The sequence below is a fragment of the Typopeltis vanoorti genome, chromosome 26 (assembly GCF_054136105.1).
Source record: "Typopeltis vanoorti isolate ZY-2024b chromosome 26, IOZ_Tvanoo_1.0, whole genome shotgun sequence".
In the NCBI taxonomy this organism is placed as follows: Eukaryota; Metazoa; Arthropoda; class Arachnida; order Uropygi; family Thelyphonidae; genus Typopeltis; species Typopeltis vanoorti.
Window position 1 is genome coordinate 19,119,534 of NC_143574.1, and position 14,163 is coordinate 19,133,696.

Here is a 14,163-nt window from a genome sequence, read left to right on the forward strand (position 1 = left end):
CATTTGCAATTATAGCCCTCCTTTTAAACATTTCACTGTCATACCGTGGCAAAAGACTAATCATTCTAACTCTCTCACTCTTTTCTTTTGCTACCTCAAACAATTCATTCAGGTCTTCTATCATTTCCATTTTATCTCCTTTCAAATCATTCGTACCTGCCACAACAATCATTTCTTTCACCCTTTGATATTTTGGAAGGTTTAATGCACCCTATTTATTCAAATTAGGCTAATTTCTGAGAGCAGCTGCCAATTCCAAAAACAGTCTTTCTCCAATTGATTCCATAAGTTGTATCCAAAGCACGGTCCGCAAGGCCTAAATGACTATAGTCATGACTGCAGATGTATTTTTTTTTTGGTGTTCTTCCATGCAGAGTTTTGGCTGATCTTCCTTGTTTGTCTATAATAGGCCAACTTGCAGGAACAGGGCACTTTAGCGGGCACTCTGTCCTCTCTCACTCCAGGCAGTGAGAGAGGACAGAGCTGATTCATTAGCGGATTGGATAAGGGTAGCTAGTTTTCAATGGGAGCTTGATAGTCATACAGAGATTGTATTGATTTAAGATTCTGTCTATTTTTTCTGATGTGGCTTGGTTGGTCATAGGGGATGATGATAGCATTACTAAAATCTTTCTGAAGAGAAGGTCGAGGATTGATTATTTTTTTGACACTGTGGGAACTGTAACCATTAGATGTGGTGTATATGATTAAGTTTTGCTGTAAAAGAGGACTCATTGGAACAAAGGTTATAGGCTCTAGTGGTTAGTGTTTTAATGATATATTGTTGAGAGGGGGGGAATGATGGGAAAGTGTGAATATTTGGGTGAGTGGGCTTCCTGTATACTGCAAAGAACAGGTTACCAAGTGTCTAGAAAGGCTAAACTATTATTAGTTCCTTTTCCATAGCAAACTGGATTTTAGGGTGAAGGCTATTGAGGTAAGAGAGGAAAGAGTTTAATGTGTCTGGGCCATGAGGCCAAATGGAGAACACATCATCCACATATCTTAACCAGATATAAAGTTTGAGAGAGGCTGAGTCAAGAACTTGCTTTTCCAAATATTCCATAAAAAATTGGCAGTGGGGGGAAAAGAACCCATAGAGATACCAAATCCTTTATCTGTTTATACATTTTGTGCTTTCGAGAGAAATCCATTGATATCACAAGAGGTGATATCAAAGCTAACCAAAATATCTATTATTTAATGTTAAATTCTCAACAGAAGTTTTAAAATGCACAGTTTTTTTTTTTTTATTATATATTATATATAGGAAGAGTGGTATGATCAGTGGGGGAGGGGTAAGAGATCTTGTTAACTGTTTTGCTTATTTATGGCACATGGGGAGAACTGAAAGATTTGAGTTTTTTTTTTTTTTTTTGTGATTACAGAAGGCCAGGAAGAAACAAGAAAATTTTTTGAGCAGACTTTTAAATCTTTTCACCTGAGATTTGGTGGGATCATAATCTAAAGGTCTGCATATGGAGTGGTCTCCGAGAATGATGTCCATTTTCTATTGTATTCACTGTTATTAGGGACACACATTAAGAGGGTAAGTAGCACTGCCCTTATCAGCTCTGGTGATGACTATACTGCTATCTCTGCATAGTTTCTTGAGAGCACTGAGTTGGCAAGAAATAGTTAACAACATTAGGCTTGACGTCATAAGTGTTCTTTCTAGATCTTTGCCTCCTAAAAGAGATCTATCATCTTGGCCTACTGTGGACAGTCAGGAAGATCAGCCAAAATCCGCATTGAAGAACACAAAAAATACATCTGCAGTCATGGCAATGGTCAATCAAGCCTTTGGATTCTTGCTTGCCAGAACTTGAAGCCTTAACACATGGAAGTAGAATCAATGTATCTTTCTAATATTAGTTTTCTTTTTATAGATCAAGAACTGAAGGCTATCATTCCATTGTCTAAGTATGAGATGGTCTAGAAAAGGAAGATAATTATCAAATTGCAAACATAAACTAGATTTTATGATGATGGCTACAGTTAATCTTATGTATGAATGGCTAAAGTTCTGATTGGGAGGGATTTGAAGGGGCAAGAAATATCAACATATTGTTGTCATACTGCATTCCATCAATCTTCATTTGAAGATTGGGGGGGGGGGGTGTCCTACAAAACAAGAGAAGGAAGGCCACTCATACTTTAAAGATACCAAGAAATTTTATACTTGGTTTTCATCCTTATCCCAAGGAAGCAAAACAATGTTTTGCAAGTGAAAAAATATTCATCTGAGCTATTTGTATATAGGGGCTAATAATGACTTCATATCACTTGCCTTAGTATGTATCCTATAATGCAAAACACCCCCCCCTTTCAGATGTGTATAATGCAGTGCATAATGGGAAGGGTTTCGACCTTTATTGAGGTCTCATCAGCGGGAGCCAGACCCTGGAGAGAGATATCAAGGTTGAAGTAATGCAGAGGTCATATATATATCATATACAAGTAGACAAAAGGTGCTCGACCTTGTTAATAAAAATCTCTGGATGAGAGAAAGATGTAGAAAGTTTTAAGAAAGTATAAAGCCACTCATACTTGTTTAAGCCTATATGTTAGATCCTATACAACTGCTATAGATCTTAATGGAAGGTCATTATTATTATTATGGATTTTCAGTAAGCCAAACATCCGAGGAATTCTGGCAAAGTGAGTTCTAATTTTGCCTATTAATTCTTTGTTCCAAAATGAAAACATTTTAAATTCAGCTGGCAGTATAAGTTAAAAAAGGATGGCTTTGCTTATAGCCTGTGAGCAGTTTCAAAATATAATTTGCTGGATGTGTTATGGTAAACTCTGTCAATCTTATAAAGGAAATCTATGATTGGAACTTGCTTTGGCATTAACATAATTAGCTCAATAGTGACTTCATCATCAGTAAAAGGATGACTAGAGATACTGATAATCATGTTATCAATGTTCAAAATAAGATTAGTCATTTTTTTGATTCATGAGAGGTTCATGAAGAAATAAGAATGAACCCATGATAAACAAAATATGCTGAGATGATTCTGTGGAGATTCTAGTTATAGTATCGAAGAGTTTAATGGAAAACAGAGGTGGAAAGCAGACTGCTTCCTTGTGATGCATTCTGGATAACACATAACAGTTTACAGCAATGGCTGTAAACTGTTTCCTTCACAGTATTCATGGCTGTAGGCTACACGATAAAAGTGCTCTTGAAAACTTTTAATGTTGAGAATGGCCTATTCCTGAAGTTGTAACCACTCAACATAAAGGCAGTTCCATATGTGACTTGCACAAGAATTTTAAATGACCACCAAATCGGTTCTTGTGTGCTGCAAAGAGACTCATACATACTATGATACCCAACTTCTTACCAGAGGGAAAATAAATCCCTGGATATATCTTGATCTCTAATATTAATCACCCTAAAAATGGAATAGCGACTTATGTTAAGAACAGTATCACTAATTCTACTGGCTATCAAACTCCAGTGCAGACATCTTTAGTACCTCTGTAGTGGTTTGTGGATTGACTTTCACAAATGTATATAAATTTTCCAGTCCCATCTGTCATAATTCTGTTCTTCCTTGGTCTCATTCTTGATATCCACATTTATGTGGATATCAAGAATTTATGTGGATAACAGAAAATATTTAAATAGTAAATAAATAATTTTAAGAATTCTATATTGAAATTCAATATAAAAAACTGGGCAATTAAATTAAAGATGCCAAGAAATTGTATTCTTGGTTTAATACTTTATCCAAAGTATTAAACATATCCAAAAGGATGTGTGCTTTGCATTATGGGCTACTAAGGCAATTGATGTGAAGTCATTAGCCTCTTACAAGTAGCCCAGTTGTGAAGATATTTCATGTGCAAACTTTGTTTGCTTACACTTGGATAAGGGATTAAACCAAGTATATAATTTCTTGGCATCTTTAATTTATCTTCAATTTTATTTTTTCTAATTAATTTATCTAAATTTTATCTTTAATTTAGATAAAAGAACAAAGCTTTTATCCATTTATGACTGGAGAGATAGTTTTAAATTTTCATTTTAATATGTGCCTATGCAGACATGTCTTGAACTACTTCTATGATATTCAGAATCAAATGTGGCATGATAATAACTATTAATACCAGTTATACTAGTTATAGGAATAACATAATGCATTAACCTCCTTACTGGCCAAGGTGGATGAAATAGACCAAATTGCACTTCTTATCCATGTTATTCAATGGGTGTTACAGACTCTCCAGATTTAGCTGGATGTCTATAGATGTCATGGCCGGTTAGGGGGGTTAAATGCAAATTAAGAAAAGTCAAAAATATAGTTTCAAAAAGAATTTGAAAATAAGAAAGAATTACCATATTGAAGTTTAAAACTAATCATTACTATATATATATATATATATATAATATAATAGTTCTAATAGATTTTCTCACCTGGGCTTTTATATTTTCTGAAGTCGATATTAATCAAAGGAAAATGAATAATTATAGGACAGTGATTATCAGTTGGATGTTGAAAAATATAACATTCTTTAGGAGGTTCCTGAGCAAATTTAGCAGCTAATTCTTGTACAGGAGGAAAGGGACAGCTATTCAACTTAGCCCATTTTTCAGTCAATAAAAGTTCCTGGACATATAAATTGGGTAACATTTTATTTCATACTAAGATGTTATATGAAATAAATTACTGTAATATCATCGTATTACATTGCATTAAACATGTAATACAATAATATTTATTGTGATCAAATTCCACTTATGTGATATTCATTAAGAAATGTGGAGTATTTTGACGTGCATGCAAACTATTTCTTTTAATAAGAATTGTAATGTTTATATGTTTATTATGATTACATTATATACTCTGCAGACTAAAATAACCATCATATTTCATTTTAAACATATATCCAGTTTTTTTTTTTTTTTAACTGGTAAGTAAAAAACTATTTCCTTTTCAGGCAGATTTCTTTTAGTTGTAATATTGATTCCACACAAGTGATGTTATTTATATTGGGAGCGAAATAGAGGTTTGAGAAGAGAGGAACAAATCTATCAGAAATATTTTGAGAAGAAAACTTCTACAAAACAGAAGCAGGAGGAATGAAAGAGAAGAGTAAGAGTAGTTGATTTGATGTTGGATTATGTGTACTGAACCAGTTACCACTTGTGTTTTTATACATTTAGCAGAGAAATTATGGATGCTAGTTTGGTTAAAAAGACACCCAAGGAAGCACCTAGCTTGATTGGCTGATGCATTAACGATGACCAGTTTGTTTCTGGTCAAAATATTTGCAGATAGATACTGTGAAGTATCTATCTGCGTCCAGTTGGTGACAGTGATCATGCAGTACTCACTTGGGAAGTGGCTAAGTTTATGAATATTCCATTCAGAAAAGGTTACATGCTGAACTACAAAGCAAGAAATTATGACCAACTGAGGAGTATACTGAGTTCAATGGAATGGAATCGGTTGCTTGATGGAAAGAATATCAAGAGTGCATGGGAAGCATTTAAACAACGCTTGAACGATACGCTATAAGAATGTGTCCCAAGAGTTCGAAGAATAAATAGAGTAGGAGTCAAATGAATGTGTAATCTTATTAAGCAAGAAACTCGTAAGAAAAGGACAATGTACAAGGAATACCATGTACATAAGGATGACGTCCGTTATGAACGTTATAAGCAGCAGGCTAGAATAGTCACAACTGCTGTACGGAAAGCAAAGTCTGAGTATGAAAAGAAACTGACCTGTGTGCTAAAGACAACCCACAAGAATTCTATCGATATGCTGCAAGTAAAAGAAAGAATGAATATGAAAGAATAACTCCTAAATCCTGATGGTGTGAGGGTTACAGATGCAGAAGGGGTTGTTCAGTTAATGAGTGCCCATTTTGTTAAAAGCTATCAACCTGGTGTATGCAACATTGCACTCTCACTGCTACCACTTCACTGGATAAAGAAACACATGAGGACAAGGTATTACAGCTGTTGCACAAATTGAATATGAATTCAGCAATACGGACTGATGGGATATCAGCATGTGTGCTAAAAGAGTGTTCAGCTGAATTGGCCATTCCTTTGACCAGGCTGTTTAATATGTGTCTCAGAACAGGGAAGATTCTGCAGGAATGGAAGGAATGTATGGTAATTCCATTGCACAAGGGTGGTGCAAAGACCAATGTATCCAACTATCAACCAATTAGTATCTCAGGAGTGGTGGTGAAGATTTTGGAAAAATTGGTTAGGGCCTGCATTCAGAAATGGGGTTGACAGTGAATCTCTACTTTGCAATGAACAACATGGGTTTACTAAGGGAAGGTCATGTTTTAGCAACTCGCTCACATTCTATAACAATGTTACCATTGAACTAGACAAGGGGAATGGATACATGATACTTTTGGATTTTGCTAAGGCTTTTGACAGAATACAGCATGGCAGACTGCTGCATAAATTGGAGAAAATGGGTCTAGTTTATAGAATATTAGCATGGATAAGAGGATGGTTGACTGACAGTTATCAAAAGGTGGTATGGTGGATGTGAATCAGCAAGATTTAAGGTAACCAGTAGTGTACCACAAGGATCAGTGCTTGGTCCACTGTTATTCAATCTGTACATTAATGATATTGGGAAGTATTTGACAAGTGACATACAGCTATTTGCTGATGATGCAGAGATAGGTAGGGTAATCAGGAATGCTGCTGATATGCAGTACTTGCAGAAAGATTTGAATAGGCTTTAATTGTGGGCATGGGAAAATGGTTGTCAGTTTAATGTTAGTAAATATAAGGTCATTCACTTCAACGTGATTAGATATCCAATGTCGTATTATATTGGTGAGATTAGGCTAGAAGAAACTGATGAGGCTACGGATCTTGGGTGTTAATAGATAGGAAGTTGAAGTTAAGGGGTCATGTGGCAAAGATTGCAAATAAACTTAAAAGATAATTGCAATGCTGAAATGAACGTTCACATGTAAAGACAAGGATGTTATTTTGCCTCTTTACAAGGCCTTGATAAGACCTCACCTGGACTATTGTGCGCAGGTCTGGTCGCTTGGTTTCTGTTGTGATTCTGATATATTGGAGAGAGTACAAAGGAGAGTGTTAAAAATTATGTAAAGATTGTGAAATACTGAGTATGAAGACAGATTGAAAATTTGTAGACTGCAGACACTAACAGACAGGAGAAAGAGGGGAGATATGATTGAGACTTACAAACTTCTGAAAGGGTCATACAGGATTTCAATTGATGAAATTTTTCAATTTATGGACGGTGGGGAAAGGACAAGAGAGCATCCTTGGAAGCTGAGAATGAAGGCTGCTAAGAAGGAGCGAGGACAAGATTTTTCTCTCATAGGGTGGTGCGTGATTGGAATGGATTGCCATTGGATGTCGTGAGTGAAAGCAGTGTGAATGAATTCAAGAATAAGTATGATAGCTGGTGTGTGTGGTGATATGTGTAGTACCTCTCTTGATGAGTCTCTGACTCCCTGGAGGTCTCTCTTAATAATAATAATAATATGAGGAATGTTACATTAGCAGTTTTAGTCTATTAAACTCTCAAGATCATTGTCAAAATAAAATGGTAAACAGTTGCAAATTCATTTAAATTTGAGTGTCTGAACAAATGTGTTGAAATGGCAACATCAAAGAACAACATGCAGAGGCTACCTCAGAGATTGATTCTGAGACTGGAAACTTGCACACAAAATGTTTTTAATATGCACATGATCCTGGCAAAATTAGAGGGAATATTTCTTGGGGTAGAAAAGCAATAAAAAACTGATACCTGGATTAGATGACATTCAACAATTGAACAGAAGGTCAAATTCCAAATGATACAATGGGAAATAAATCTGAAGGTAGGAAATGCAGAGGAATATCCCCATTGGGTATTCCAGGTAAGATATATGCATGCATACCTGAGAAGAGGCTAAGGAAAAACTATGAAAGAGGAACTTGGGGAAGAATAAGCTTGATTTAGCCAAATAATGGTTATCAAGGTCATAGTTTCACTTTAATTATTATTATTAACATCTGACCTCCATGGAGTCAGGGACTTGTCACGGGAGGTACACATTATTACATACAAAGCTCATCTAACTGTGCCTTAAACTGGTTCAATGTGTCTACATTCACAACACACTCAAGCAATGCATTCTGCTCACCAACCACTCTCCATGTAAAGACCCTGCTCCTCACTCCCCTACTCACACCTTCTAAAGAAGGTGAGCAAGGGAGTGAGGTTTATACAGTTTCCAGGGATGGCCTCTTGTTCTACCACCCCACTCTCCCATCTATGAAAAATCTCTTCTACATCAACTTGATAACAACCCCTGACTAACTTATATGTCTCAATCATATCCCCATCCCCCTTCTCCTATTCATGACGCTTTGTAATTTACATTCTCTCAATCTGTCTTCATACTCAACATTCCAAAGACCACTTACTGCCTTTGTGAATTGTCTCTGAATCCTTTCTAACATCCTTGTCACCATTTAAACAAAATCTGTGCACAATAATCCATATGAGGCCTAATCAAGGTCTTATAAAATGGAATCATAACCTCATTATTTCTGCACATCAAGGTCTCTGCATCATTGCCATTATCCAATGTGATGACTTCCCAACTTTTGCAATGTGGTCCCAATGAAGTAAAAAGGTTAAGCAATCAAAGGAAAAGCATGAAAATAAAACAGAACTATAATAGATTAACCAGAGAAATTAGAAAACTAGTTAAAAGTGACAAGAATAACTGGCTAGAAGAAAAATGCAAAATGGCAGAAAAGCTATCAAAAGAAAATAACCTTCATGGATTATATAAACAAATAGACCAAATTAGTAAGTCATGGACAACAAAAATTATAATGATCAAAAACAAAGAGGGACAACTAAGTGAAAGTAAAACAAAAAGAATGGCCAGATGGGAAGAATACTTCAAAGATTTATATAATAAAAACAGCTCCCAGGATATTATGATTCCAGCCACTGAAATGGAAGAGGAAACAAATATCTTTACCAAAGAAATAATAGCACACAGTATAGAAAAACTCAAAACTAGGAAAGCACCTGGCATTGATCAAATACATGCAGAATTCTTAAAAGCAGGAAAGGAACGACTTTTGGAACCATTAAAAACATCATTTGAAAGGATCTACAAAAACGAAGCAGTGCCTACTGATTGGACCAAATCAGTCATAACTCCTATATACAGAAAAGGAAATAAAACAGAATGCAATAATTACAGAGGCATTAGCCTCCTCAGTATTCCAAGTAAGATTTTTACGAAAGTACTCCAAAAACAAATTAAGCCATATATAGAACTGGCACTAGGAGAAGAACAAGCTGGTTTCAGACCAGGGTGAAGCATAATTGATCAACTATTCACCTTAAGACAGCTAATAGAAAAGACACTAGAGTACAACCAAAGTTGCTACATAAATTTCATAGAGTTTCGTCAGGCATTTGATTCACTCCGTAGATGAGAACTATGGAAGAATTTGGAATTCCCAACAAAACCATAAGAATAATAAAGAATCTGCATGAGAAATCTGAAAGTGCAGTACGAATGGAGGACACCTTAACTAACTGGTTCCACACAGAGAGCAGAGTAAGACAGGGATGCAATCTGTCACCAGACCTGTTCAATCTTACACTGGAAGAAGCAACCAATAAGGCCTTAAACAATGAAGACTCTGGAATCAAAATATATTGGAAAAATGTGACAAATTTAAAATTTGCAGATGACATTACATTATTTGAAAGCACAGAAGAAAATCTACAGCGAATTTCTGATAAAATAAAGGAGGAGTGTATAAAATCTGGATTAAACATAAATATAGACAAAACAAAAATTATGCAAATAGGAAAAAGAAGCACCAATCTGAAAATTGAAATTGATAGTAAGAATCTAGAGCAGGTAGAAAACTTCACCTACCTTGGAGGAGTTATTGAGTACAATGGTGAAATTATAAAAGATATAAACAGATGAATCAGTCAAGCATTCCAAACTTTTGGACGACTTAATAAAATATGGAGGTCAAGAGACATCAAATAAGTAACAAAAGTAAGAATCTATGAAACAATGGTCTTCCCAATACTCCTCTATGGAAGTGAATGCTGGAATCTCAAAAAGGCTGAAGAGAAAAAAAATTATTAGTTACTGAAATGGGTTGGCTAAGAAGATTACTTGGAGTATCTCTGCTGGATCGACTAAGAAACGAAGACATAAGGAAATGACTAAAAAAAGAAATAACAATAACAGACAAAATCCAAGAAAGAAGACTGTGATGGTTTGGCCATGTGACCAGAATGGGAACAGAAAGACTACCATCTAAAGTCCTGAATATAATGATGGAAGGTAAAAGATCCAAAGGACGGCACAGAATTAGATGGATAGACAAAATAAAAGAGGATCCCTGAAAACCAAATCACAACAAGTGACACCAAACTGGACAGAATTCGACAGGACTCTCCCGGGACAGACAGAAGTGGAAAGAGTTCATTCGGCCTCATCATCATCCACATAGATGATGGAAGAGAGAAGAAGAGACACTTTGCAATATTGAACTGATAGTTCTACTTATCTGCCCATTAAATATAATCTATTCAAGATGTTGGAAGTTTTTTCACTTGCTTATACTATAAATTATATATTTAGTTTAATCTTTTATCCAAGTTTCGACTACCCAGACCGGTTTCGACCTTTATTGAGGTCTCCTCAGTGGGAGCCAGACCCAGAGGTGATACCAATGTTGAAGCAATGCAGAAGTCATATTTCCATATACAAGTTGCCAAAATGTTTCCACACCTTATTATTAAATTACTTGGAAGTTTTTTTCACTTAGTTGTACTATCGTGGCAAAGGTGGACCGAGTTCACATCTCTTGTCTTAGTATCCCATAATGCAAAGCACATTTTTTTGCAGACATGTATAATGCTATGTATTATGGGAAGGATCACTACCCAGACCAGTTTCGACCTTTATTGAGGTCTCTTCAGTGGGAGCCAGACCCAGAGGTGATACCAAGGTTGAAACAATGCAGAAGCCATATTTCCATATATGAGTTGCCAAAAGATTGCCACACCTTATTATTCAATTATTCTGGATTAGAGAAAGATGTTGGAAGTGTTTTCACTGGGTTATACTATAAATCCTTTAATCCTTTGTTTACACCTGAAGTATCTTTAGGACTGGGGCAACTCATTTCTCTAATCCACAGTAATTTAATAATAAGGTGTGACACCTTTTGGCAACTCATATATGGAAATATGACTTCTGCATTGCTTCAACCTTGGTATCACCTCTGGGTCTGGCTCCCACTGAAGAGACCTCAATAAAGGTCGAAACCGGTCTGGGTAGTGACTCTTCCCATTATGCACTGCATTATACACATCTGAAAGAGAGTGTGCTTTGCATTATAGGATACTAAGGAAAGTGATGAGAACTCAGTCCACCTTTGCCCTGAGTTGCCCCTGTCCTGAAGATACTTCAGGCACAAACTTTGTTTGCTTACACTTGGATAAAGGATTAAACTAAACATGCAGAAGTCATATTTCCATATACGAGTTGCCAAAATGCCATACCTTATTATTAAATTACTCTGGATTAGAGAAAGATGTTGGAAGTTTTTTCACTTGGTTATACTATAAATTATATATTTATTTTTATCCTTTATCCAAGTGTAAGCAAACAAAGTTTGCACCTGAAGTATCTTCAGGACTGGGGCAACTCGCTTTATATATATTTATATAATACCTCATTCCATGCTGTAGCTCCAAGCTGTCTCATAAGCATTCATAATCACCAGCCTTGTAATTCTGCATATATATCCTTTCTTCACAGGTCTTCATATGGCTAGCCACAACCTAGGTGATCACTCTCACCGACTGGAGGGAAATACAAAACCCCTTCACAATCCCATCCTCTGATGAAATGATCATATCTAAAACTCTTGATTGTTGTGTGATCGCCTTTTCATACTGCCTAAGATAGTTGTGTCTCTAGAACTCAAGAAATTCATTTTCCTTATTCCCAAATACTATCTCTTCATTTCAATCTATACTGCCATAATTAAAATCACCTATAATAATCATCTTCCCCTTGTTTACTAACTGAAGTTGTTCATACATTTCTTCATCACCACTCTCCACATTTCCTGGTCTATAGCAGCATCTGACTCTCTTCCTGTCAACCTCCACCTCATACCATACTGACTCAAATCCATTGTCACTATTTATATCTTACATCTCCACTTCGTACAGACATAATTCACCTGAAGGGGGTGATGTTAATGATTTAACATCACCCCCTTCCCTCCCTACCTTCCTATCCTCACAGAAAACATCATGCCCTTTCATTTCCATTCTTGTCGGAACATCATCCTTATCCAACCATGTTTCACTTATTCCAACAATTTTTAGGTGAATAAACTTAATCAATGAAACTATTCCACCTCTCTTATTTCTGATGTTCCTGGCATTTGTAAATAAACACAGCAATTCGCTTTTAGGTCTATAACCAGTCCTGCCCATGCCACTTGTAGGTTGTGATGGCCCCACCCCTACGCATTCCCAGTTGCCTTTATTACCATTTATCCTATCTCCTCTGACACAACTATACTCCTTACATCCCAGAACAACCCATTCCCATATGCATATATTTAATATTACTTCCAACATCTACTCTTCTTATACTGTCTCTCTCTCTGTTCATCTTGACCCCCTCCCTCCTGTTTACCTCTATCTTGCATTATCATTCTATCATTATCACTCACAGTACTATTATTCTCATTTACAATCACTTCAATTTCATCAGTTTCTCTTTCTTGATCTTTAGCTTCCCCTTTCTCTGCTCTCTTGCTCACATTACTCATTAGTCCTTTTTGCAGCAATAGTCTCTCTATCTCACTCACACCAAATCCAATCAAATAAAGCCCATTAAGACAAATAGTTGAGAAAATTATGGGGATATAACAGTGATCTGTACTTAAGCATTTTAAGTCTGGAAAAGTTATATGATAAGGTCTTAAGGAAAAAAAAACTGTTCAGAACACTACAGTTATATGGAGTAAACAGGATATTATTCAGACTATTATCATCAAACTAATTCTAACAAGCTCTTATGCACTGAAGACATTCCAAGTATCTTTGGATTTCATAACCATACTTCTGGGATAAGGTGAATAGCCCTATGCTTATAAGTATATTTTGTATGTATACTGCACATTTTCCTGGTCAGATTGCCTGACTGCAGGATGAAAATTTGCAGTCAGGCAAATCTTAAGTTTCCAGGCATGATACCCTGCCACCTCCATAAGAGATTAGCTAACTCCTTTTCTGTTTGCAAAGTTCTGATAAAATTTCTTCATATCCTAGATGGGATTTGAACTTTCCAATTAAAGAACATCATCTATACCGATGATGATGTGTGTGTGTGTGTGTGTGTGTGTGTGTGTGTGTGTGTGTGTGTGTGTGTGTGTGTGTGTAAACAATACTAATTGTAAATCAGCAATTAGTATTAATGAAAGTAAAGGATGGTGGTTTGATGTAAGATCAAGTGTAACACAAGGGTGCATATTATCTGCACTGTTATTCATCATCTATATGCACATTATGAAGGAAAGTAGCATTAAACATGAAATTAAAATTAGAAAAATTAATCACAGCTCTTTTATGTATGTAGATGATGTTATACTCTTAGTGAATCCAGTATAAGCTGCAGGATCCCTTGACTATGAAAATAGGCAGGACCACTGAAAACTTCAGCTACATGCCCAATGGACAACCTATAGAACAGGTAAAACATTTCAGTTATTTAGGCACAATTTTTAGCGAAGGCGACAAATTAGATATGGAAAGAGACAACAGAACATCAAAGACTGGAGACCACAGATATTAAGAATTCTGAGAAAACTTAAGAGGGAGTGAACAGATCAGTATTAATGACACAACCATATTAGAAATTAAGATATTCTGAAGGAACATGACATTGTTAGCATTCAATGCTAACAATAGGGAGAGGAAAAGCAAATGCTAGGATGGAAGGAATAAGATCCAGAGGAAGACTAAGATCTGGATAGGTTGATTCAATGAGAAGCATCTTAGTAAATTGAAATATAAAATTACAATACTGCACTCCTGACAGATAACAGGCTAATTTAGGAGG

General features: G+C 35.9%; 1 protein-coding gene across 3 annotated transcripts in view; it reads right to left on the minus strand.

The window, feature by feature from the left end:
- The window catches only part of LOC150092382 (cytosolic phospholipase A2-like), a 341,574-nt gene that overhangs the window by 17,691 nt on the left and 309,720 nt on the right, over positions 1 to 14,163 (minus strand). For all 3 annotated transcript variants that reach the window (XM_090415055.1, XM_090415056.1, XM_090415054.1), the window contains exon 17: positions 4,430 to 4,622. In XM_090415055.1, the coding sequence (XP_090271181.1) occupies positions 4,430 to 4,622 (193 nt within the window). The remainder of the gene's footprint in view (positions 1 to 4,429; positions 4,623 to 14,163) is intronic.